At 47.1% G+C, this 24,945-nt stretch overlaps 1 protein-coding gene and 1 long non-coding RNA gene across 5 annotated transcripts; one reads left to right on the top strand and one right to left on the bottom strand.

Annotated features, from left to right (window-relative positions):
- The first annotated feature begins 4,267 nt into the window (after nucleotides 1–4,267).
- LOC128821463 (uncharacterized) lies at nucleotides 4,268–9,623 on the top strand. Its single transcript, XR_008441122.1, has 3 exons — nucleotides 4,268–5,296; nucleotides 8,470–8,553; nucleotides 9,502–9,623. It is a non-coding gene; the product is annotated as an uncharacterized LOC128821463 (long non-coding RNA).
- A 3,366-nt stretch (nucleotides 9,624–12,989) lies between these two features.
- DHFR (dihydrofolate reductase) lies at nucleotides 12,990–24,916 on the bottom strand. 4 transcript variants are annotated; one of them, XM_054002549.1, is made up of 6 exons: nucleotides 24,780–24,916; nucleotides 24,278–24,327; nucleotides 22,267–22,372; nucleotides 21,218–21,344; nucleotides 14,763–14,878; nucleotides 12,990–13,156 (listed from the first exon to the last, which is right to left on the bottom strand). In XM_054002549.1, exons 1-6 carry the CDS (start codon nucleotides 24,863–24,865, stop codon nucleotides 13,069–13,071), a joined length of 573 nt encoding a protein of 190 aa, XP_053858524.1. In that variant the 5' UTR covers nucleotides 24,866–24,916; the 3' UTR covers nucleotides 12,990–13,068. The 4 variants fall into 4 exon arrangements, with proteins under 4 accessions (XP_053858524.1, XP_053858521.1, XP_053858523.1 ...); XM_054002546.1 differs by lacking the exon at nucleotides 12,990–13,156 and adding an exon at nucleotides 13,164–14,203; XM_054002548.1 differs by lacking the exons at nucleotides 12,990–13,156; nucleotides 24,780–24,916 and adding exons at nucleotides 13,164–14,203; nucleotides 24,601–24,620.
- Nucleotides 24,917–24,945: the final 29 nt, after the last annotated feature.

Genomic DNA, 24,945 nt, shown 5'->3' with positions numbered 1-24,945 from the left:
CGCGCCGCGTTCTCCGCTGCGCTGCGCCGCGGGCGGACGGGACGGAGCGGCCGCTCCTGGCGCTCCCGGCGGCGCCGAGCCGCACCGGGACGCTCGGCAGCGCCGGGACAGCGAGCGCCGCCCCCGGCACCGCCCTCGGCCTCGGCGGGGCTGCGCTGCCCCTCCGCAGCCGCGGCCCCTCGCAGCCGCCACCCCCGAGCCCACCCCCGCGGGCCCGCCCTGTGCCCCGCGGCCGGCCCCAGAGCCAGCCCCAGAGCCAGCCCCAGAGCCAGGGCCACAGCCAGGCCCACAGCCAGAGCCCCACAGCCAGAGCCCCACAGCCAGCCCCAGAGCCAGGGCCACAGCCAGAGCCCCACAGCCAGCCCCAGAGCCAGCCCCAGAGCCAGCCCCAGAGCGAGCCCCAGAGCCAGGGCCACAGCCAGAGCCCCACAGCCAGCCCCACAGCCAGAGCCCCAGAGCCAGCCCCAGAGCGAGCCCCAGAGCCAGGGCCACAGCCAGAGCCCCACAGCCAGAGCCAGCCCCAGAGCCAGCCCCAGAGCCAGCCCCAGAGCCAGGGCCACAGCCAGCCCCAGAGCCACGGCCAGACCCAGAGCCAGCCCCAGAGCCAGACCCAGAGCCAGCCCCAGAGCCAGGGCCACAGCCAGAGCCAGCCCCAGAGCGAGCCCCAGAGCCAGGGCCACAGCCAGCCCCAGAGCCACGGCCAGACCCAGAGCCCCACAGCCAGAGCCAGCCCCACAGCCAGACCCAGAGCCAGCCCCAGAGCCAGGGCCACAGCCAGAGCCCCACAGCCAGAGCCAGAGCCAGCCCCAGAGCCAGACCCAGAGCCAGCCCCAGAGCCACGGCCAGACCCAGAGCCCCACAGCCAGAGCGAGCCCCACAGCCAGAGCCCCACAGCCAGAGCCAGCCCCAGAGCCAGGCCCACAGCCAGAGCCAGCCCCAGAGCCAGGCCCACAGCCAGCCCCACAGCCAGACCCAGAGCCACAGCCAGACCCAGAGCGAGCCCCACAGCCAGAGCCACAGCCAGGGCCACAGCAAGACCCAGAGCCAGGCCCACAGCCAGAGCCAGAGCCCCACAGCCAGAGCCACGGCCAGACCCAGAGCCACGGCCAGACCCACAGCCAGAGCCCCACAGCCAGAGCCACGGCCAGAGCCAGAGCCAGCCCCAGAGCCAGCCCCACAGCCAGACCCACAGCCAGAGCCAGGCCCACAGCAAGACCCAGAGCGAGCCCCACAGCCAGAGCCAGAGCCCCACAGCCAGCCCCACAGCCAGAGCCAGAGCCAGAGCGAGCCCCACAGCCAGAGCCCCACAGCCAGACCCACAGCCCGCTCACAGCCAGCCCCAGAGCAAGCCCCACAGGCAGCCCCAGAGCCAGCCCCAGAGCCAGCCCCACAGCCGGCCCCACGGCCCACTCACAGCCTCGGCACCGCACGGCCGCACACACCTGCTGCCCCCCGGCCCCCTCCACATCCGCACCCCAGCAGCCCGAACGCCCCAAATACCCTTCTCGTCCCAAATACCCCACACACCCCTCACCCTCCTCATACCCCAGACAGCCCACACGCTCCACACACCCCCACATCCCTTGAAACCTCTCCCACCCCAAATATCCTTCACACCGCACGCACCCGTCAGACCCCACACACCCCACACACCCCTCAGACCCCACAAACCCCTCAGACCCTACAAACCCCACACACCCCTCAGACCCCACACACCCCTCAGACCCTACAAACCCCACACACCCCTCAGACCCCACAAACCCCTCAGACCCTACAAACCCCACACACCCCTCAGACCCCACACAACCCTCAGACCCTACAAACCCCACACACCCCTCAGACCCTACAAACTCTTCAGACCCCTCAGACCCTACAAACCCCACACACCTCTCAGACCCCAAACACCCCTCAGATCCTACAAACCGCACACACCCCTTAGACGCTACAAACCCCAGACACCCCTCAGACCCCTCAGATGCCGTGAAACCTCTCCCACCCCAAATATCCTTCACAACCCACACACCCCTCAGACCTGTCAGACCCTACAAACCCCAGACACCCCTCAGACCCCACACCACCCACTCTTGCCCACCCCTCACCCCTCCTGTCACCCCACGTACCCTCACACCTGCAGCCCCCCTTGTCTCACACCGTCCCACAGCTCACAGCCGCACACACAGCAGCACACATCACCCCACAGCTCCTGAGCCCCGGCCCCGCTGACGCCCCCAGCCCGCAGCACCTCCGGGGATTGCCCTGGCGCGGGGTGGCTGCTCCGGGCAGAGGCAGCACCGAGGGGTCCCTGGCTGTGCTCTGTCTGGTCTCCTGTCGGTGCAGCCAGAGGAACGGAGGAACGGCCCGCAGAACACCCTCCGCACCACCACGCTGCTCCCAGCCACCCAGGCCACGGATTTAACGGGGCTGACAGGCAGCTGAGCCCAAGGAGATGCTTCCCTCAGGTGTGACCAAGTTCGACTTTGCAATAGTTCCTGGTTAGTTTCACAGGCTAGAATCCTGTGAAATTTCAAGGCACAGTCAAAGACACTTCTTGGTTTCCATGCAAGCTCAGGACACCTTCACAACAACAGTCTGGTTGAGGCTGGAGGGGATCTCTGGAGCTCATCCAGTCCAAGCCTCCTGATCACCCAGCAGCACCCTGCCACCATTTGTTTAATGCCTCCAAGGACAGACTCCACAACGTTTCTGGGCAGCCTGTGCCAGTGCTGGGTCACCCTCACAGTGACAAAGGCTTTCCTGGGGTTCAGAGGGAGAGCCTTGCCTCGGTTTGTGCCCCTTGGCTCTTTGCCTGTCACAGCACTGCTGGGAAGGATGCAGCTCTGCCGCGTGTGCATTCTCCTCTGCTGTACAGCACTGAGACCCCTTCTGGGCATCGTCTCTTCCAGGCTGTCCAGGAGCGGCTGCCTGAGCCCCTTCGCTTCTGACAGAGGTCCTGTGGGGATCGTCTGGGACACAGTGCCAAAGGCTCTGCAGAAATCCAGGTGGGCCCTGCCCACGGCCTTCCTCGGGTTCATGGCAGGAGGTCTGCGGGTTGCCCGAGCACAGCTGCCCCTGGAGCAGCCAGCCTGGCCCTTCCCTCCCCATCGCTGTGCTCTCCTGCAGTCGCTGGGTGCCTGTGGTGGTGCTCACGGGGTGTTCTCACGCGCACCTGTGAGCCACAGCACTTCCCGATGCTCCCCAGAGGCTCCAAGGGGCTTTCTGGGAGTGCACCTGGCAGGGCGACGTCGCAGACGAGGGGTGTGTGAGAGCCTGCAGGCAGCCCTGGCGAGGCACGGCCGCCTCACCGACCCTGTGCGAGCACGCAGCTGCCAGGTGAGTGCCGCACACCAGCAGGGCAGGTGAGGGTGAGCTGGCAGCCAAACCAGCCACCACGGCCGGACAAGGAGCAGCGAGCCACAGCACAGCATCCAGCTGCACAGCACTGAGCTCGGCATCGCAGAGAGAGAAGGTTCCAGGAGCAGTGCGAAGGGGATTTGCGCCTTGCTGTTTTTTAAAAGTGCACGTCAGGATCAATGAGAAGCCGTCATGACTAAGAGCTGGATAAATGGTATGAATAAGCCACTAAGACAAACAACATTCTAAGGGCAGGTTCCTCAGTCGCTCTTGAACCTTCTCTTTCAGAAACTAAGTTGGGAGAATGGCCACAGATGTTTTGGGGCTTTGTTTGCCCGCGGTAAGATTCTAATTATCGTTGTTTTCTTTTCTCCCCTACCTCATCCGCATTCTTAATACTCAGTGTTTGCCATGCAGCCTCAGAAAAGCTTGTGTACTGAGCACCCACTCTTGAGGAGTTTACTGCTCTTCACAGTCCTGTTGTTGGGTTAATTCTGTGAGATGGAGAGGCAGTGTACACTCGTGTATATACCAGCACTCCTGCTGCTGAAACAGTACCACTTCTGTAGTTCTTGCAGCTCTAAATGTCCCCTTTCTTATTCCTCCTTCCATCCTTGGCTGCATTGTGCTGTTGAGCTTGATAGCCAACATGAATCATTGACCAAAAAGACCCAAAAAAAAACCCCGCGTATCAAACCAGCTCTTGGAAGAACACTTTTATGAAGATAATTAGATTTTTTTCTTATAAACATCACCATGGATACTCTTGGATGGATAGGAAAACAACTACTGGTATCAAGAAGTTCCTGCTAAAAGTGAAGGAGAGTGGAAAGCCAGAGCAAGCAACACATCCATGAAGCACAAATTTTACTATAAAACTCAGAAGATGTTTGCATATGCACATGGCATATTTGTTTATCACACTTCTTGATAACCCTCTCCTGTATTTCACTGACAGCTGGGCCACCTGGATATGTACCAGGAGAAAGTTTCATGGTTGCAGAATTCTAATAATAATTTCAATTAACTAAAAATGTTTGTCACAAACAGATGTTTTAGGTGGCTCAAAGAATCACTGGAAAAGGTATTGCCAAATCAGGTTTAATATAAAAGTGAAAGTGCAACAAAGCTCATTGGCATGCTTCACTCTACTACTCACAGTTCAAGCACAGAGATCAAAATCTAGAATCAATCAATCTAAAATTAAAATCACATGAAAGTGATATATGTGGAGGCTGAGGACAGGAAAAATAAGAAGAATGGGAAAGGGTGAGGATGCAAAGGGATAAGGGAGACCCTGTCACTGAGTTACAGGGTTCAGAGTGGACCTCCCTGCAAAACGTAGCCTCAGACTTGACCAAAGCTTTAGGCCTAAAGATTTTAACAGCACTTAAACATAGTGGCACTGAATTAATAGCCTAATTTAAAGAATTTTACAAAGGACTGTAGAATTTACTAGAAGCATGACAGTCACTCACAGGCCTGACTTATGAATCTAGCGCATTTAGGCATCAGAGAGCAACATTCCTAGTCCATTTTCTGTAGCACATTCACAGTCACACACTCAGAGCCTGCTCGGGTGTGCTCAGGTGTGCTCAGGAGTGCACAATCCCTGTACATTTCCCCTGTGGGAAATGGCCCCCAGCTCAGGGAAGGACTCACTTAGGACCTACAGTGTTTGTAGGGTCTCAACATCAGGGCCAATGTTTGTAGGGTCGCAGCGTTACTCATAGTAACATTCCGTCCGGATTGCAATTCTGCTTGGCAACTTTCTCTGAATGTTCAACAATGAAAATGTTTGTCCACTTGGACTTGCTCATTAACCTGCTCCAGGTCCTGGGAGCAGACAGTGTCTCTGGTAGCTCAGGAGGAGCTCAGCCCTCGTGGTGCTGCTCGTCAAGGCCACGACCTAATGAGCATTTCTGAGATCACAGCATGGCCCCAGGTGGGTGATTCTTGATAAACTGTGCCCAAATATGGGCAGGCAGGCAGGAAAATGACATATTTAGTTTTCTGATGCCAGTTACCAGCAAGCTGGAGGAAGCCCAGCAGTGGACTGCAGGCCTGGAGCCCAGGAGCCCTGTTTTGGGAAGGTGGTGTCAGAGCTGAAAGCCCTGGCTTGGCACCTGTGGGGCCCAAGTGTCATCAACCACAGTCGGGCCTTTCCTGTGTCCCTGGGGATCCTGGGAACCAGCACTTGGTTCATAGGAAAATAAAAGAAAGGAAAGGAATGGAAGTAGTTAAATTCGATCTGACATCCTCACCCCCTGCCCTAGTTTTGGATTTTGCTTCCCATGAGAGATTGTAAACAGTCTGTGGTGTCTGTTTGGTACTGGCCAGCCTCAGCCTACACCAGCAAGAACTCATTCAAGGGAAGGAGCCGTGATGCTTACATATGTAATTACTTACATATTAATGCATTGCCATGTGAATTGTTGAACATGATATAACATAACCTAAGTCATTCTAGTAACTCAGTTACTTTATTATGTATTAGTGCATAGAATTATTTTCAAAATGGTGAATGAATGGAAAAATGCAGAAGTCTAATTAACTTGGTTTAGTTGAGATGACTGAAGAAAACCCCAAACCCTGAAACCATTTTTATGATATACCATTTTGGTACCTTAAATACCTTCTAAACCATTAGGTACAGAGGCAGATGCTTACTGTAGTAGAACTGTTTGCTGAGAAGAATGTGTTCATCTTGTAAACAACAGTGTTATTAAAAATATATCTCTTAAATGTAACAGGCACAGCTGCTTGCTTGTTCAAAGTCTTGAAAGGAGATTATGGTAGTGATGTAGAGACATCAGCTGAGAGGTCTAAGAGAGAAGTGGAGTGCTGTGATTTGTGCTTCAAAAATAATGACCAAAACCGCACAGAAGGAATTAGGAGTCTATGAAGTGTCTCACAAAAACCCCGTGCGTGCAGTGTAAAATCTAGAGAAGTGCCTTGTTATGTTATTGGTTTGTTTCCCAGGCAATCTGGAGGCACACGTGGCACTGCACTGTCCCTGCTAACAGGCTCCGCGGGCCCGCCAGGCTCTGGTGCGACCCTCTGCCTCCAGGCAGATCATGCCAGTGCCCAGGTATCCCCTGGCTTCCATCACGCATGCTTTGATTAGCTATTTAGGACGTGGAGCTTTCTGCCTGGAGAAATAATCTCTCTGAAGTGTTTGCTGGTTTATTGCCAAGTACTTCGATTAAAAAACTGAGTGTGTGTGGGAACTGCACTTGTGACACTTGCAGGAATAATTGTGGCTGGTGACGGAAGCAGGGCTCCCTCTAACAGCTTTAGAGAATATATTGCAATAAATGTCTTGTTCCATGGGCACAAGCCTTTGCAATGCTGCTCAATTCAAGTGCTACCTTCACAGCTGCTATAAATCAGCAGGCTCAGGAGATAACTATCTTTTGCCAGCTCCCACAGTCTGTGAACATCCTTAGTGCAGAATCTGTCTCATACATATGTTTATAAATTGTTGTTTAGATTGCAGCAGAACCTTGTCTGTACTTTTGTGTCTGGAGCAGTTTCTAAAAGAATCTGAATTACATACTATGAAAAAATATAGTGAATTGTGCAGAAAAAATGTGAAACTGGTCTGCAACAAAAGGAACAGAATTTACATGATTCCATTGGAAAGATAGCCATAATTTCATGAGAGCCACTGAGAGTCAACACTAAAGAAATCAATTTTGACTGGCTGAAAGAGCAATATACACAAAAATACTCAGTAAGTAAAGAACGCCAGTCAAATTGGTTGCCTTCTACCATGATAAACAACTGAACAGTCATGAAAAAAAAAAGATTTAAAATTAATTAGGAAAAAATAAATATTTCTAAACTTAGATATGTTACATTAATGAGGTTTTCCACCTAAAAAAGATTAAAATCACTATACCTCCTCTTGTTAGGTTTTCCACCCAAAAAGATTAAAATTTAGATCTGGTCCCATCAGCAGATGGGACCAGATCTAAATTTTACTCTTTTTGAGCAAAACCTAACAAGAGGAGGTATAGTGATTAAAGGTTCCTTCTTGCTCTTGTGAAAATGAAGTTCTTTTTCCAGCTGTTTTCACAAGAAATCATTTCCAGGAGCTTTTTTTGGGCATGTTCGATGAGCTACTGATGCAGAACTAAAAAGACTAAATGCTCCTAAAGTGCTCCTTAGTACAACTGAACAAGCTTTAGTGCAATTCAGTGGCCCAATCCATTTAAAGTTACTGAGGTGAAGCAGGGATCTCCAGTGAAGGGCTGGTAATCCATCCCCTGGGACAGCTGTCTGAAACCAATGTGAGTGTTCCCAGCAGGGTTTTGTGTGGAAAACTGCATTTGGAGGAAGCATGCAAGTCTCCATCTCAATTAAATCAATTACATAATTTATAAATTATTTTATGGCTTTGAATAATGGCTTATTTACTGAAGAAGACTCTGCTTGGCATCAGGAACTTGTTAAACTGAACTGCTCAAGGAAGGAAAAGACATGGATTTAGAGCTCCATAGGTAATGGTGTATTATTCATTTCTTGCCCTCTCAGGTTCTGTTTACTCTCAGTTTGTATTTACTTTTCAATTTTTTTTTTTTTCACAGCAGACATCACGTAACAGACTATTTATTTTCATACCTACAGCTTTGCTTACTTAGGCAAAAATATGGCCCAATTTCAAGAAAAACACTTCACCACCACTTAATCAGAAATAAGCACATACTTAAGAGATATCTATTTGAAATACCTGCTTCTCTTGATCAGCGCAATTCTCTGACTTTCTGCAAATTTTCAATCCAATGGGACAACCGAAGAGATAAGGAACAGAATGGCGAGGACCACAACTCAAGGACTGAAGATCATATACAAATGCTTTAGCTAAACCATCAAATGATAAAAAGAGCAAAACAAGATGTATGAAAAAAAGATATTCTTCTTTAACCCACGCAATTTAATTGGAGATGAACAGGCAACTTTTGCAATGCAAGCTCTTGTCCAAGACACTTGAAAAAAAGTCCTGAAAATGTAATCAGAATAGACCTCTGCTTAAGAGCTCATCTATTCTTTTTCCAGCCATGTCGATTAATCTAACAAAAGGCTTCTTGTATGAATTTTGCTTTGATGTTACAGAGAGGAGACAGCACGATCTGCATTCAGAGAACAGAGGGTAAAATAACCCAGGAGCACCCCAGAGCCGGCTGAAAAGAAGTGAAGGTAGGGAAAAGAGCGTGTTTCCCAGAACCGAGGGAAGCAGAATAGCACTGGGCTGGGCACAGCGACAGCCCCTGGGCACGGGAGGCTCTGGGATGGGACTCTCGCTCCCGGGTGTGGAGCAGGCGCCTCCGGACAGCAACTCCCGCTGAGGATTTCTGTGGAGCTGACAAGGCTGTCACACAGACGCCCCAATCCTGAAAATCCCTCTCTAATGACATTCTTTGTCATAGCATCTTCAAGCCGCTAAACCCCGCAGCACTCTTAAAGTGTTTTCTAAGTAATTATAGCTACAGGGCAAGCTAACACAATAAACCATGTATCCTTCTAAGAAACATCAATTTCCTCTTCTCAGCTCCCTTTCTCCTCTTCCACTCTTCTGTTTCAGGACCTGGCTCTTCAGATTTTTCAGCCAGCCTTACCCTAACTTGGTTGGCTTTATTCCCACAGCCCTCCAGGGCAAGCAGACAGCTAATGCACGTCTGAATAACAAGGGAGACATCTCCCAGTTTTGTACTTCACCAGACTTTGTCGCCTCATCTGTCACCTCTGCTCACCTAATTTTCTATCCTGATTAAGGAACAATCCTTCCTTCAAGTCAGCTGCTGCCTCTGCGTGCTCCCACCTTCTTCTGTTAGCATAACTTTTTAACTACTCAGGCTAAGTTTGGGTTTAGGTTTAAGTCCTCAGCAAATTAGCTGTTGTCTGACGAAGTCAACACAACTGTCTGTTCCCCATTAAGATGTCATGTCAAGTGCTACCAGTGCTCTCCTCAGATAACATGAATAAGATAATCATTGCCATTCTCCCCTTCCTGTTTTTCCCCTGCTCTTCTGTATAAATACTAATAGTATTTTATTTGGTAAATTAGCTAACTTATTTTTTAGAGTGTACCTTTCTTTTCCATGGATTGCTGTCCACGACAGAGATTTGTTGTTGGAATGTTCCCAGTTCTGACCTTGAATACACTGTGGCTCTAACACTACTGAAAACATCAGCTTTCTACTGCCAAATGGAAATTGCTGTCCACTGTCAGATAAGAGATAATGAGTAATAGACAAGAAGCAAAAACATTTATATTTGTTTTTCAATTTTTATGCAAACCCTCTGGTTTTAGCTATCTTGTTAAATCTAGTATTATCTTCGAAAATTAAAATTTTAATATGTTTGGGACAGTTTGTTCCTGGGAAAGCATGAACGAGGGGGATTAAATTATACCTGTATAGAATTTTCTTGGTGATAGGTAATTACACTGTCACTCATGATGCTGTTCATTGCACTTAGCTGCATGGAACTGGGTAAAAACATGGCTTTTTCCCCTGTACTGGACATAATGAGAATCTATGGCTTTTCAAGGAATCATTCATCAATGAGGTACAGGAGTAAACAAAACATGGGGAAGACACATTTGGAACACAGTTTGTTTTTTTTATTTTTTTTTTTTTTTCTCTTCAAGCCACAGTATGAGAGACTTATTTTTACCCTGGGCAAGTAACAGGGGCCAGGTAACCACCCTCACAATACACCCAACAGCAAACAGTCTGCATGTGCTTGTTGAGCACACAGGCTCACACCCTTCTGCCCACCCATCCTGAGACAGCAAAGCTTTAACCTTGGTGTGGTTAAAGAGTGGTGCCTGGGCTGTCTGTCCCTGGGGTGAACATGATTTTGGGCTCAGCTTCACTGCAGTCAAATGCATTCTCCTAGTTCTTCACGGGGCTCTGTATATTGAAAAGCTGTGGTGCAAAAGGTGCTGTCCAAATGCAGCGCTTCTACTGAAAACCAAACCAAACAAAAATGCATCTTTGTGGCAGAGAGCCACACTGAAGGAACAGCATTATGTTCTGAAAAGTTTCAAGTAGGAGACAGAAGTTTGCATTTCCACGAAACGTCAATTAACTTAATTTGTTGTTGTATCTGACAAAGGACATAGTTAAATCTGGAGAGGACTGAGTGAGTCCACAAAGAATCAAGAGTAACCACTTATGTTCTCAGGAGGCTTGTTTTTGCACCCAAGTTAAAAGTTCTTTGAATCTGAAATGATGCTACAAAACATCCTGGCCTCAGTGAACCCTATCTCTGCACTTAGGCACAAAGTTTATTCTAATGTATGTTGGCCTCAGCCAACATTGCGTCAAGTCTTTTCACCCACTTTTAATAAATGTCAGTTGTCCTAAACACAGTACTTTGCAAACTGTCAAAGCTTTCAACACTGACCTATAACAGGTAGGTTTTAAACACTTTTCGGAGGTTATTCTCTTGCCACGGTCACTGTGACTCGTATTTAAAAAAATACCAAATGACATCTCCCTGGCAGCAGTCTGCTTCCTCCCCTTCAACGATGTGCTGTCAGTTTAAAACTCTGGACACTTTTTGCAGCATTATGTAAGCATAAACTTGTTTTTATCCATCAATGTAACATCAGCACACACGGAACAAGAAGATCAATACAGGGAAGTGCTTACAGTTTCAAAGGAGACAGAGAAATCTGAGAAAACTCAGAGCAGGTGCTGCAACAAATATGCTTTTTATCAGCTGGGTGTTGTAGTAAAGTGCCATGGAAAATTCAAGGTGTGCTCATAGCTGATATTCTAAGGAAACATCAGTGTAAAGTACACCAGTTTATTTAATATTTTTAGTATTTTTGTATTTACCTATATCTAATAAAGATGAAATAGAACTACTCTACTATTGCTTATAATCCATATGTGTCACATAGCTTATTCAAAATTACACTGATAAACAAACTGCATCTTTACTGATAATGCTTGGCAGGAACATAGGAACACAGACTTTTAAGAAATCAATGTATATTTTCTTCCACTTCGAAGTGGCTGCAGTCAAACCGACACACTGACTTTTTATGAGAGCAGCACAGCTTTCACACAGCTGTGAACCTAGGGAAATCCTAAAGCTTCTTTACCAGATTTTGCTGGGTTTGCGCGGCCAGGTGTGGGGAGCAGGGGGGCTGCAGGGGTGGGTGCTGTGAGAAGCTGCTGGGGCCAATGCCACTGGCCAAGGCTGAGCCCACCAGTGGCACTGGCACCTTTGGGACAACAGAGCTCAGGAGGTGGGGAAAAACCTGTGGGTAACAACAGCTGGGGCGAGAGGCGCTGGGAGGGGACAGGAGGAGAGCCCTGCAGGGCAGGCCAGGTGTTGGAGTCTCCCCCAGATTGGGGTGACCCCGGGAGGTGGAAAAGTCTCTCCTCCAACCCAGGCCTTCAAAGAAAGACTCAGCAGTCTTCATTTGTCCTGTCTCAAGGCAGTTCATTGCACGTTATCTCAAGGCACACAGACTTCCTGGCATTCTCCCTGACTCCTTCTCCCTCTGCATCTCTCTCCGTCTCCCCCACCCAAGGGGCTGGTGCCATCTTTTATATCACACATTACATATTAAATGTTTATAGTTTTTCCCCAATGCCTATCACCTATATTGAACAGTGACTTTCTACCCTAAACCAATCTGGGAGTGCCAACATCACCAAGAACATGGGGAATAGGAAGGAGAAAGAAGGAGGACAGGGCATGCCCAAATCCCTCCATCTTAGAACCTCTGACCCCCATGTACAAAACTCAGACCCCTCTGTACAAGGCCTAAACCCCCCCTGCACAGCACTCAAAAATCCTACCTTTCACTTTGTGACTACTTCTATTATAATATCTAAACTTTTGTGATTTCTTGTTCTTCCTGCAAGGTTGGTAAATTGTTCCATGGGACAAACTCAAAACCACAGGGGTTTCTGGCTGCCTGCCAGGGTCTCAGAGGCTTCTGCCCTGGACCCGGAACATCCAAGAGTGTCTGAGGGACACCTTGGGTTCCGACAGCCAGGCAGGAGCAGCACAGACACAGGACATGGGGAGCCCTGAGGAGCCCACACCGCAGCAGCAGGTGCAGGAAGGAGGCTGTGATCCCGTGGGCAGCCCCTGCTGCAGCAGGCTCCTGGCAGGACCTGTGGCCCCGCAGGGAGAGGAGCCTGGAGCGGGTTTTGCAGCAGGACTAGGGATGCTGTGGGACACACCCTGGAGCGACAGGTCCTGGACCAGTGCACCCCTCAACTGCTGTGTGACACTTCCTGATCCCCCTTCCCCTGCTGGGCTTGCTTACCTTTACCTCTACACCAACTGATTTTAAAGGCTGTTATAAATGTTTACAACATCCCAGACAAACTTGGGGGAGGATTGGTGCTTCCTCAGTGTTGCACGTTTTGAACAAGGAGAGAGATACTAAAACCCTTTGTTTCAGTAGAAAAGATCTGACACAGTCTAATGCCTGTCATTATCCATGGAATTGTCAGGGATGCTGCCTGTAAGACCAGTGAAAGGTCTCATGCAACCTTTGCTGTGGAATTGCTCAGACCCCCTTCTGCAGGGTGTACCTTCAAAGTGTGGGATGTGGTTTTTTGGAACCATTCACTACAGAGGTATTTTACCATCAGGCATGATTTTCTTCGAAATTTTAATGTATCTTTACACTCAGTAAAACTTCATGCCCTTACACAGAAGTACAAAATGCCTCCCTTATTGTGCCACAACAGTTTTTTCATACACTTCAAATTTGTACTGGATTCCATTCTCTTCTTGGATATCAGCAGGAACCCCTGGGTACCTAAGGAGAGAGGAGAAGAAAAAGCAAAAGCCAACAAGCAGGTAAGAATATCATTATGATCCACCTGTAATTTATCCAATCAACTAGAAAAGCAAGCTGTTCAGAAAAAAAAAAAAGAAAATGCTTTTAGAATAGGTACACTGTTTTTAGGAATCATATTAACTGCTATCCATTATTTGTATGCACATCTTTTAGACTAAGAAAGCATACTCTGACACAAAACAACACCCCTATTTTTGGTTAAAGAAATACCCAATATTTTTATTAAATCCTCCAATATGTTATTCAAAATGTCAGCCAAGGAAGAAGAGATTATGGAACACTTTGGGTTTTTTTTCCTTGCCTTGCTTTTCCTAAGTTGCTTTAGAGGAAATGCTAAGGACAAGATGTTTTACAAGTCTGCAAGATATTACTAAAGCAGGTGACTGCTACCGTAGAAAGAGTTCTTCTATATTCCAGGTTTCCTAAACCACTTCTGGTTAATAATGCTTTCAAAAATCTTTTCATCTCCCCGCAAAAGAACAAGGATTTTGTATGAGTAATACTGACTTTGAGGGAGAGATACATTTTAAATTTATTTGGTAAGGTTTGCCATCGTCAGGTTTCCACTTCAGTGAGGAAATTACCTGTTATTTTACAAAATCATGTTCTAACACCAATGTTCATCTCAGTACGTTGGCCAAAAAGAACGTATAGCTAGGAACAGCCGAGAGGGAGCTTTGGGTCAGATCTCAGGACACTCAAATGAGCACAGAGTAGTTCACAATAGATTGGAGTTGGAGAAGGTGACTCATCCTCCCCACCCACCTTGTCTGTCCTGCATCCTTCTTCCCTGCCCCTGCCTGTCCTTCCCTAGAGCCAGCTAATCCATTCCTGGGCCCCCTGAGGAGAGTTTCACTCCTCATACTTTCTATTTCTTCCCCTGCTGGTCTGTAACCAGTTGAGGGCCAAAACAGGAGCCGCAGGAGGAGAACAGGTCTGGTCCTCCCTGGTTCTTGAGGCAGGTGTCTGAATTTCTGCTGCTCCTCAGTGCCTGTTGGATGTAATCTTGTTGGAGAGGACATAAAAGCACAACTGGAATATGACAAGGATAATATAGAAGAAACCATTCTGTGAATGGCAGAAACTGTAAGTTTTTGTACACGTTTTCCTACTATGTTTGTTAGGAAGAAGTAATTTTCTCAGGAGGGAAGGAATAACCTTATAAATCTATAAAGCTCAAGCCTCTCCAGTCAAGTCCATTTAATTTGTCTTTGGCAATTTATCAAAGACATTCAGAGGCCAAATACTATTTAATAACAACATACTGACAGTTACAAAGCTTAGTAAATATTTGAATAATTCTAAGCCAGGAAACAGTAAGAAAAAGCTATTTTTGCAGCAAACTGACATAGACAATTCTTTACTGTGAAGATCATAGGAAAGCTGAAGAACACAGCAAGTTCCAAAAAAATCTGTGCAGAGTGTGGTGCCAATCTTGTAAGTCAAGTATGAGTCTGGGAAAAAAATCACCTCAAACTCAAACCAACACGGCCTTAATATAACCCTTAAAACATTCAAATTAGATTATTCTGAAGACAAGCCTAATACACATTTTTGTACTTACTCTGTTAGAAGCTTGTAGTCTTTATGGTCTATTTCTGGAAAAAATGTGTCACTTTCAAACTCTTTCAAGATTCTTGTCACAAACAATCGATGATGAATTGGCTTCTCCATTGCTGCCTTTAGAAACAACACAAACTCAGCCACAATTTTGTGTATCACAGGCTTTTAGCAAAGCTGTGAAAATTACACTCTGAATCTCCTCTTTTAGACTCTGCTGAAGAGCACTTTCTAAAGGGATAATTTCACCCTGTGTCAGTTCCACCTGGTAAGTGGCAGCAATACCTATTCTCAGAGCCTGGGGTATCTGACAGAAGTTAAGAACAAAATTTGAATAGCCCTGTGAGAAGAAAGGAACAGTAGGCCCAGTAGCAATAAGCAATTTCTGAATCACCCCTCTTTGGGAGACGGGAAGGTTTAAGTGGTGAGAGATGCCCACACCTCAAGGTAATTTGTTCTGATGCTTAATATCACTGCTAGGGATTTGTGCTGTATTATTTTGGAATTCCAGATATTGATCTACCCCTTAGTTTAACTTCAAAGGTGGATCTCTGGATTGTGGAAAAATGGTAACACGTGCTGAAAGCTTTTACATTTCCAAGCTCCTTGGGTGAAAATGTTTTAAGATAATGTTTGTTAAGTGAGCTTTTCACTAACAAATTCGGGAGTTAGGAATATGCATTTTGTTTTGAGATCGAAAAATGGCAACACTTCCAGACCTTGTGGGCATTAAAATAACCCATGAAAAGCTACACTAGGGCTGGTTACAATACATTTTTGAAAAGCTTGTAGCTGTTCCTGCCTTTCGCTTAAACTGGCAACGAGCAATGCTTTTTGTGGAAGGTGACTCACCATGCAGCAGGCTATTAGGTACTACTTCAACAAGCACAGGAACCAAGTAATAACAAATGGAATCCAATAAAATTAATTAACCACTGCTGAGAGGCTAATTTGTAGAAAAGCTGCTCTACTAGAGGACAGTTAGAAAGGAAAGAGCTAAGTCACAGCACACAAGCATCGAACAGCACTGAACTGGTGTCCATCCAGTTTGCACACAAACACTACATTTTTCTTTGTTTAGGGACGGGGAGGTAGAAGAGTCACACTTGCAAAATGACAGAATAATAATCTGCTTCACAAACAAAAACACGTGTTGTGTAAACAGAGACACTTTTGCTTTGTAGTAGAAGAACAAATCAACTTCCTATCCAACCCTGTGGGAATTCAGCTTTATCAAGAACTCTCTAGCACCACAACAGGACAGGGAGGAGCACAGGGAGGGACTGACCACAGGTGGTGCAAAGAAAGTTTAATTTAATCCCAGGGAGACCAGATGGTGACCTTTGTTCTGGGGAAATGGTTTCATTAGCCGAATGAATCAACCAGCTGTGTCACTGCCCCACATTCACAGAAGGAATGCAAATGCTTCCTCAGTTGCCAGACCAGCTCTGGGGGCCTGTGTGTGTAGGTGGCCCATGACCAGTAAACAGAGTCTGGGGAAGAGCAACAGGCTCAGGCTGGATTCAGGCCACATATTGCTCCTCAGCAGCTGGGAGTGCCCAGTGCCTGGCAGTGAGCAAGGGGCAAGGACAGACGTGCTTCTCCACTTGCTCTGCTCTGGGCAACTTTTCCCTGCTTTGGGATTCCAGCACACAGTAACATCAGCCACTGGCTGCCATCCCGAGCTGGCCCCAGCCCTGCCTGTTCACCCCCAGGCTACGCCTGACCTGGTTATGGCCATGGGGCCAGACCCTGCCCCATGGACCTGTCCCACCACCCCGAGCCCTGCCACTCCAGCTACTGCCCATGGGGACAGCTCCTGCTCCCTTGGGAACACCTGGTCCTCCCTGCTCTCCAGAGGCAACTCCAGAAAACTTCAGAGAGGCAAATTTTGTATCAAACACAAAAACTTCCACAGGTGGAGCCTCCAAAGGAGTCTGTTCAGGGAGGCCTGGACTCTGACACTGCCTCAGTGAAATACTGCTGAGGACGTGGCAGGGTGGCAAAGGAGTTTTGTCATAATGCTGTCCTTTCCACGAGGAATAAAGTAGGTCCTCACTGATATGCAATTCAGTCTTGCCCTGTCCAGACCAAAATTTCACCAATTTTTAGAAGAGGCACAGAGCTGAGCTGGTGGAATGCTGACATACTCACTGCACACATCATAAAACCATACCATACACATAAGGAACTTGACACCTGGGTCTGTTGGTTTTTGTGGAATTGTATGGGTATGTTTTTGCTCCTGTTGGTTTTGTTTGGTTTTTTTTAACACCCTGTTTAATATTTGTGATGGACTTACAGGTCCTATTCCTAGTAAAACCTCAGTGTTGTTTTTGACCCGTCTAAACCACACAGTTTAAATGTAATTAAAAGAGACTGATATAATTCGTACTGAGTGGACTCAGAGTAGCCTGGTCTAGTGGAAGGTGTCCCAGTCCACGACAAGAGGTTTGGAATGACATGAGCCTTTAAGCCCTTTCCAGCCTAAACCCTTCTGTGGGCCTCTGACCCCCCCAGGATGTCCAGAGAGCACTGTTTTTCAGAGTCGAGGCCAAGACCTGAACTTCTCAAGAGACAATACCTCCACACAGGTGCAGCAGTGTCTTAACTCAGAACAGAAACCTGGTTTTGAAATCACAGAACTGTAGAATCGCTGAGGTGGGGAAAGACTTCCAAGTTCATTGAGTCCAACTGTTAATGAATCTTCCAGCTGTCGCCACTCACCAGGCTTGAGTTGTACATGGGAGCATTTTAATGACACACTTTAATGAAATTTCTTGGGGATGAAACAGAGGCAGAAGCTGTGCTCCAGTACATCTGATGAGCTCTAACAGCTGTGAAAGACTCCAGGGCCTGCACCAAAGAGTGAGCCAGCACCACAAGCCCCTAGAGCACAAGAAGCACTCACAAGCCAGCAGACAGCCCTCCAAACATGAAGTGCTCACAAAAAATCAGAGAGTGCCTGCCATGACGTGTAACAGCTTCGTAACTGCTGTAACCCACTGCTGGGCTCCTCCTTCCTCATCCACACAAAACAGCAACCCCAGCTCCTCCTGGAACTCAGGAGATCCAGAACAGTGCACAGGGGATCCAGATGGTATTGCACTAAGACCCAAGCAAACTAACCTGGTAAGCCTGTGCTGTCAGAAGCCCAAAGGCTTCCCTGGGGCATTGCTACTGCCCTGTGGCTACATTAGGAGATAATAAACCCGATGAGGGATCAGTGTCCAGTGAAATTCAAGAAGATGACACCCACATGAGTTTTTCTGAACCCTCACTGAACTGATGGAGCTGCTTTCAACTTTCCTGCTCTCACTTGCCAATACCAACACTGCACCCAGCTTCTCCCTGTCCCCACTGCTCCCTCTTTCCTTGTTGCAGAGGTCAGGTCAGTTTCCTAGAGTGTGTGAGCACAGCATCAGCATGACCTACAGGAGGACTTGGATGGCCACCACAGCTCACAGAGGGCCTGAGGCAGCTGATGCCAATCCTCCCACCTCCTGGAGAGAACTGTGTCCTTAAGAACCAAGGGGCAGGGGGAGAGATAGCCAGAACCAACAGAGGGATGCTCTGTGTCCTTATAAATGTTCACAGATTTGGCCCTCCCTCTTCTGCAGTCTGAGGAAAAAAATGATGTGAACAGCAGCAAACCCCTGCCTCCATCCCACTCCTGGCAGGCAGCATCCTGTCCCAAAATGCCATCCAGGAGCTGTGTTAAAAGGCTCCACAGGACAATAGCCACTGTGTGAAATAATGATGTGGGCCCTGGAGGTGTTGTCTGGCAATGGCAAAGCTCTGCTGCAGCTTCTGACAGACATGCTCAGCTGCGCACCCTCGCATCCTGTACATCCTGCTCCCTATTCCCTGGAATCCCACTCCAATGGAAGGTCACAAGACTGAGCTCACTGTGCTGAGGACCACGGACCAACCTGGGCAGAGCAGCTGCAGTGCTGTCCCAAGGATGCCCACATCTTCCTACTCCTCCTCTGACACCCCCAGCAGCCCCTGACAGGCTGCCAGAGCACACGGCTGCCTGTGGTTCCACTTTGTAGTGATCCCGATGGAAAACCACTGTGCTTCAAGGAGTTAGCAACCCACAGAACAATTACCCTGCCCAGACCATGCTCCTTGCACACAGCATGACAGGGTCAGACAGAAAACCATAACAGAGAACCTGGAGGCAGATCCCACTGGGAATGTGCAAATCTGCCACCTGCAAGTGCTTCCCTTCGTCTAAAAGGGCAGCAAGGAATTCTCATGTGAACATTCTTTCTGTTTGACAGTAGGAAGTATAAACAGACTTGGTTTTCTGTAAGAGAGTCCTGTAACAGCCTGAGTAATCAAAATGGGGTAGGCCTTTCTGTAGAGAAGCACAGACCTGTATTAATGAACAAGATCAGGTCTCAACCTTTGAGCCACACAAAGCAGTGAAATCAAAATAATGCTTTAAAACCAAGTACCAACAACTACTGAAAAAATTTATTCACTTCAATTACCAATTGCTATTTGATTTCCCACACATTTCTACATGGTATATGGAAATATTCCTGTAAAATCCTTTGTGCATCTTTAATACAGGCACTAAAAATATTACTTGTAGTTCTGGCAGACGTGTATGGTCCCCATAAAACCCTTTCAGTTAACATCACAAAGGTAGTTTGAGTGTAGGAATCCGTGTAAAACTGTCAGATTTCTTTCTAATGTAACTAATCTTTCCTTTGAAATGTCTTGAGTAGATGACTGAAAGGGAGGAAACAGCTGGAATTTTAGAACCACAAAAGGGTTTAGGTTGGACAGAGCCTTAAAAATCATCTTGTTCTATGGCAGGGACAGCTTCCACTATCCCAGGCTGCTCCCAGCCCCAGTGTCCAGCCTGGCCTTGGGCACTGCCAGGGATCCAGGGGCAGCCCCAGCTGCTCTGGGCACCCTGTGCCAGGGCCTCACACCCTGCCAGGGAACAATTCCTAATTCCCAATCTCCCATCCAGCCCTGCCCTCTGGCAGTGGGAGCCATTCCCTGTGTCCTGTCCCTCCATCCCTTGTCCCCAGTCCCTCTGCAGCTCTCCTGCAGCCCCTTTAGGCAGTGGAAGGGGTTCTGAGCTCTCCCTGGAGCCTTCTCTTCTCCACACTGGACATTCCCACCTCTCTCAATGCTTTTCCATGTCCAGGATAACCAGGTCTCCTATTACTTTACACATTCCCTTCTACTGATCAGTACAGATAGTACTTTCCAATTTACTCCTGATCAAAACTGCCAATTTATAACGTATTGGTGAGTAATGGTCTAAAAAAAAGGCATTATTTTCTTCCAAATATCAGAAGCCTCCAAGACAGATGCTCTTGGAAGAAGCAGCAGAAGCAATAACTCTTTACAGCTGAGCCTGTGGCAGGGCAGGGGCAAATGCTGCTGCTCACAGCTGGCTCTGGCTCCTGCTGGGCAGCTCTGCCCTCTGTGAGGAGAAGCCCCCTCCAGAAACCCTCTGCGTGGCACAGGCACAGGCTGAGAGCCAAGGACATAGAATAACATCTGATTACAGGCTGAATGCACTTGCACATCGTCATCACGAGGAACAACCGCGTTATCTCACGTGCACCTCATCTTCTTACAATCTTAGCAATCTCTTGACTACTTTTCACTGTTTTTCACTGTGAAAGATGCGCTTCCTCACACACAGAGGAGAGATTAATGAAAAGCACAAAGTGTGAAGGCAAGAAGTACCAGAAAAATGCATTTTCCCACCCTCTACACAGGACACAGTATCAGCCCTGATTTTCCACCAGGTGCTTCGTGGCACTGTCATCACACATCTCGTGTTTGAGTGCCCAACAACAGCTGCAGTGTATCTCCCAGCATGCCTGTAATGACTAAAGGCCAGCAGCAATGTTCCTTTTACTGTTAAATAGAATTTGCTTTACAGTTCTTGACCCAGGGAGTGGGAGCAGTAGGAACACAGCCGGATGGGAAAGCAGAGTGAGTGCGACCTTTTGTTGTATGGTTATCTCCTGTTATTGCTGACACCATGACCTGTCAGCTCTCTCTAAATCCTATTTTCTTCCCCATTTACATGTACAAAGTGTCACACTCTGGCTAAAAATGCTGGAACACTTTTCCTCTTTTTTTCTTTTCACATCCTTTGCAGGGTCAGTCAGCAATCTCAGCAAAAATAAACATAATACAGGCTATTTCTGAAGAATATGGCAATTTAGGTATTTATGAAAAGCTCTCAAAAGCACAACAACAGTGTGACACTGGCCCACTGGCAAGGGCAATGTTCAGTTTCTGGACGGGTATTCTGAACTTGAGAGTTGAGATCCTGCTCTCTGCGACCTGTTCTGTTGCAATTACTGCAGTTTGCTGGTAATGTGGAGGGAAAGCACCTCCTAAAGCAGCAGTAATAGGAACTTCATCCTCATCCCATCACAGAAAATGAGTAATTTAGGAGGAGGCTAAATGTACCTTGTACACTGAAGTGCCTCCCACGATCCAAACCATGTCTACTTTACTTTGTAACTCTGGTGAATCCAAAAGAGCTAGAGCATCATCCAGACTTTTGGAAAGATAATGTGCTCCTTTCGGGGTTTCCCTGGAAAAAGTAAAGCTCTATTACTAAATAAATAAAGGACAATTCATCATGATCATCAATACAGTCTAGACACAAAATGTGCTTTGCTGAATTAACAAATAACTACATGCTGCACATCAGTTAGTTATTTTGAAGTGGCTGTTATTGCCAAATTATGTTAGAAGTCTCATCTGACTGCAGGATTGTTTAACAGATCACAGCTTAACTGTAATTTGGGAGGCATAAATTAAGAATCTGGAATTTCACAACATAGTTCTGAAAAAGTGCAACTGAGAAATTTACATATCTGTAAGATAAAGATAAAATCTGTAAATTAAACATAGATCATTAAATACAGATAATCAGGAAATAAAATGTAGATTTTGGCTTGAATTTCAGAACGTTAATATTCCATTCAACAAAACCAGCTGAAAAGCCAATATTCTCACATAATCACCTGCAAATCCACCAACATCCTCCAAAGCAATAAAGCACTACAAGTGGACATTTGTATTTAAAAATATTTGCATGACTGTGGTTGATGCATTCAAGAAGCGAGTTCTGAAAAAGGATAGTTCATCCACAAATCCTATTAAAAATGAACTTCAAAAAATGGACTTAGGGCCACCAGTGTAGGCAGGAACTAGAAACATACAGTTAAATACATGAGTCAGAAACATTACTGAAAATTGTCAAATGGTTTGTGAGTAGAGCTAAAAGTAGTACTCACGATGCAAAATAATGACAATTACCTTGTGAATGAATTTTAAAAAATCAAAAATTAAGAGTAAAGTAGTCATAACACTCAGAACCAACAGCAGAAATGTTTTCTAAACAGGTATCAAAAATGCTACATTTGGAACTACTGTATGTTGTAACACTACAGACATTTTTTGGTGCAGATTTTTATTTGTTTTACAGGACCCTTATTTATGATACTTACTTGAGCTCCCTGCTGAGCACAATATTAATTCTGTCTTTTAAAGGACGGTTCTTCTCAGGAATGGAGAACCACGTTTTTTTACCCATGATCACTGCATTCTGTTTACCTGAGCAGGAGATAATTGATTCGTTTAGAGACAATGATGGACTTCCCCTGCCTTTCCAAGCCCCTCTCCAGCAGTTAGCAAAAGCACAAGCTCAGGCCCCAGTTCTCAAATGAGAACTGATTTCTAAAACCACAACAACTTCTAGGAGAAGAACCAGTCAAATTAAATCTAAAGCCAAAGTGCTACAGGTGATCAATCACACTCTAACACACACATAATTTCTGATCAAACCCAAGCATTCATAACCTGATTACCTCTCATACGTAAATCTGCTAAGGAAAGGAATGTTTCTCTTTATGGGGAAAAGGAGTTATCAGAGAAAAAAACCACAATGACAACATGGTCACTCTTGCCATGTTGTTTCCAGGCTGAGACACAACAGAGGCAACAAAGGTGACATCCCTGGTGTGAAGATTTATGGCAGCATAATCCATTAGGAAGTCTGGTTATGAAGCACTTTACCTGCCTAGCATCTGAGATCAGAGCTTATCAAAAGATCTGCAGGCAGGACAGAGCAAAATGTCTCTTTGTAATTATATTTCAAACATCTTTTTTCTTGATCACGGGTTATTTCTGCCAGGTAAGATGCAACATCTAAAAAGACAACTGTCAATTGTGCTCTGTCCTTTTTTAGTACATACAGGGCTGCAAAGGGTTGAATCGGGTCTTCAAAACATATGTGAAGTCTTTCACTCACAACTGCTTCAAAATGAGATTAGACATTCCTTGTGGATTATGGAACAGACATTCAAATCAGAAAAATGGATAAATCACCTCATCAAAACAGAGCTTCAAGGCAGAAAATGGAGTATGGCATCTAATCAAAACAAGGGAATACATGAAGCTGACCAGAAGTGAGTTTTTACCAAACAAGTGAATTTTAACAGCATAAAAAAAAAATCCCTAAACAAACCATAGAAAGATGACCGTGTTGACAAACAACTGCAGCATTTCTGCTCGATGGTTTAGATCTTCTGGTGCGTGGATTTGGCTCAGCACTCAGAAAACTCGGCAAAATTACTGTCACAAGGGTCAGAGGGGCGGATCGAATGGCCAAGGCTGAGCAAACAAGTTAGACAAGCTAATGCAGACTGCAAAAAACAATCCACCTCTGCTAATTAAGCAGCCTGTGAAAAACCTTCCCATTTTAACTTGGAGTTTTGTGTAAAGAAACTTAGTTAGGTAAACTTTAGATATGTTTTCTGTTCTTCTGATGAAAGAACGGCTTGAATGGAGATCCTAAGAGATCACCTGCACCTCCTCTGAAATATCTGATTTGTCTTCTTCCCTCATCTAACCCGAGCGACTGCAAAGGGCTGAAATACTGGTGACACTTGTGAGTGAGACAAAGTGAAAATTTAACAAGGTAGAAATCCATTTGGATTTAACTGAAATGTGCCACTTTAAGCTTGCTAACATAAATGAAATATGCTGTTTAGTCTAGTAACTGCAGCACTAACAAAACTGCCCCAGCTAAAGAAAAAGAATGCAAATTTCCAAGCTAAAGAAGTAAGAGATAAGAAAAACTCCCCAGACCTTGAAACAAACAGCACAGAGCGAGCCAGGAGCTCTTTCTATACTTTCTAACAAAAACTAAGTACAAGTGTAACTAGCTCTCAGTGTAACGCAAAATCAGCAAAATGAATACGCATGAACCTACTGTAAAATTCTATGCATATGTAATTTAGTAAGAGTAATAAAAAAGGATCAGGAGTTCTCAGGGGCACGCATGTCCTAAAAAAAAAAAAAAAAAAAAAAAAAAAAAATCCCTCACATGCGTCCAGCGCTGTAATAAACATACCATCCCTACAAATCTCTATTAGAATGGTAAGGTTCTGGTTTTTGGTCGGCGTTTCATGAGGGCAGGCAGGGAGGAGGGCCGGGGCCACACACCCCACACGTTACCTTCCACGCGGGACGTGCTCGTCATTCTCTGGAAGTACTTGTACTCGTTCCTGCCGGGGAAGCACGAACTGCGTTACAACGTGTCTTAAGAATAAGTGCTCTAAGTTCTATTATTATTATTATTTTTTTTTTTTCCCCGCGAGTTCTCCAATTTCAACGAAAAACCCCCACTCGTGACGGGTGTGTTGCCAGAGGCCGGGGAGAGGCGGCTGGACAGAGCTGAGCCGGTGCCTGGGCGAGGCGGGACCTTTGTCCCCCAGCCGTGCTTGCGTGAGCGATAACCTGCGCCCACGGCCCGAGAGAGAAGCCACGCAAAAAACAACCCCACAGCCGCGCTCCCGCCACGCCGCCGCTTTCCCGCCTCACAGAGCATCCCCTCAAGCACTACAGCTCCCAGCGCGCCCCGCGCGGCCCCGCCGCGCCCGCCCGCTGCCGCGCGGCGCGGGGCACGCTGGGGGCTGTAGTGCGGGCGGCGCGGCGCGGCGGCGCCAGGCCGCGGTACCTCAGCGGCGGCCAGGGCAGCCGCCCGTCCTTGCCGATGCCCATGTTCTGGCTGACGGCCACGATGGAGTTGAGCGAGCGCGCCATGGCCGCGCCGTGCCCTGCCGTGCCGTGCCGGGGCGGGCCGGGGCGGGCCGAGCGGGCGCATCCGGCGGGAGGCGGTGCCG

This window comes from Vidua macroura, chromosome Z, assembly GCF_024509145.1.
Source record: "Vidua macroura isolate BioBank_ID:100142 chromosome Z, ASM2450914v1, whole genome shotgun sequence".
Lineage (NCBI taxonomy): Eukaryota > Metazoa > Chordata > Aves > Passeriformes > Viduidae > Vidua > Vidua macroura.
The sequence above is the reverse complement of the archived record's forward strand: the minus strand, read 5'-3'. Positions and strand labels throughout refer to the sequence as shown.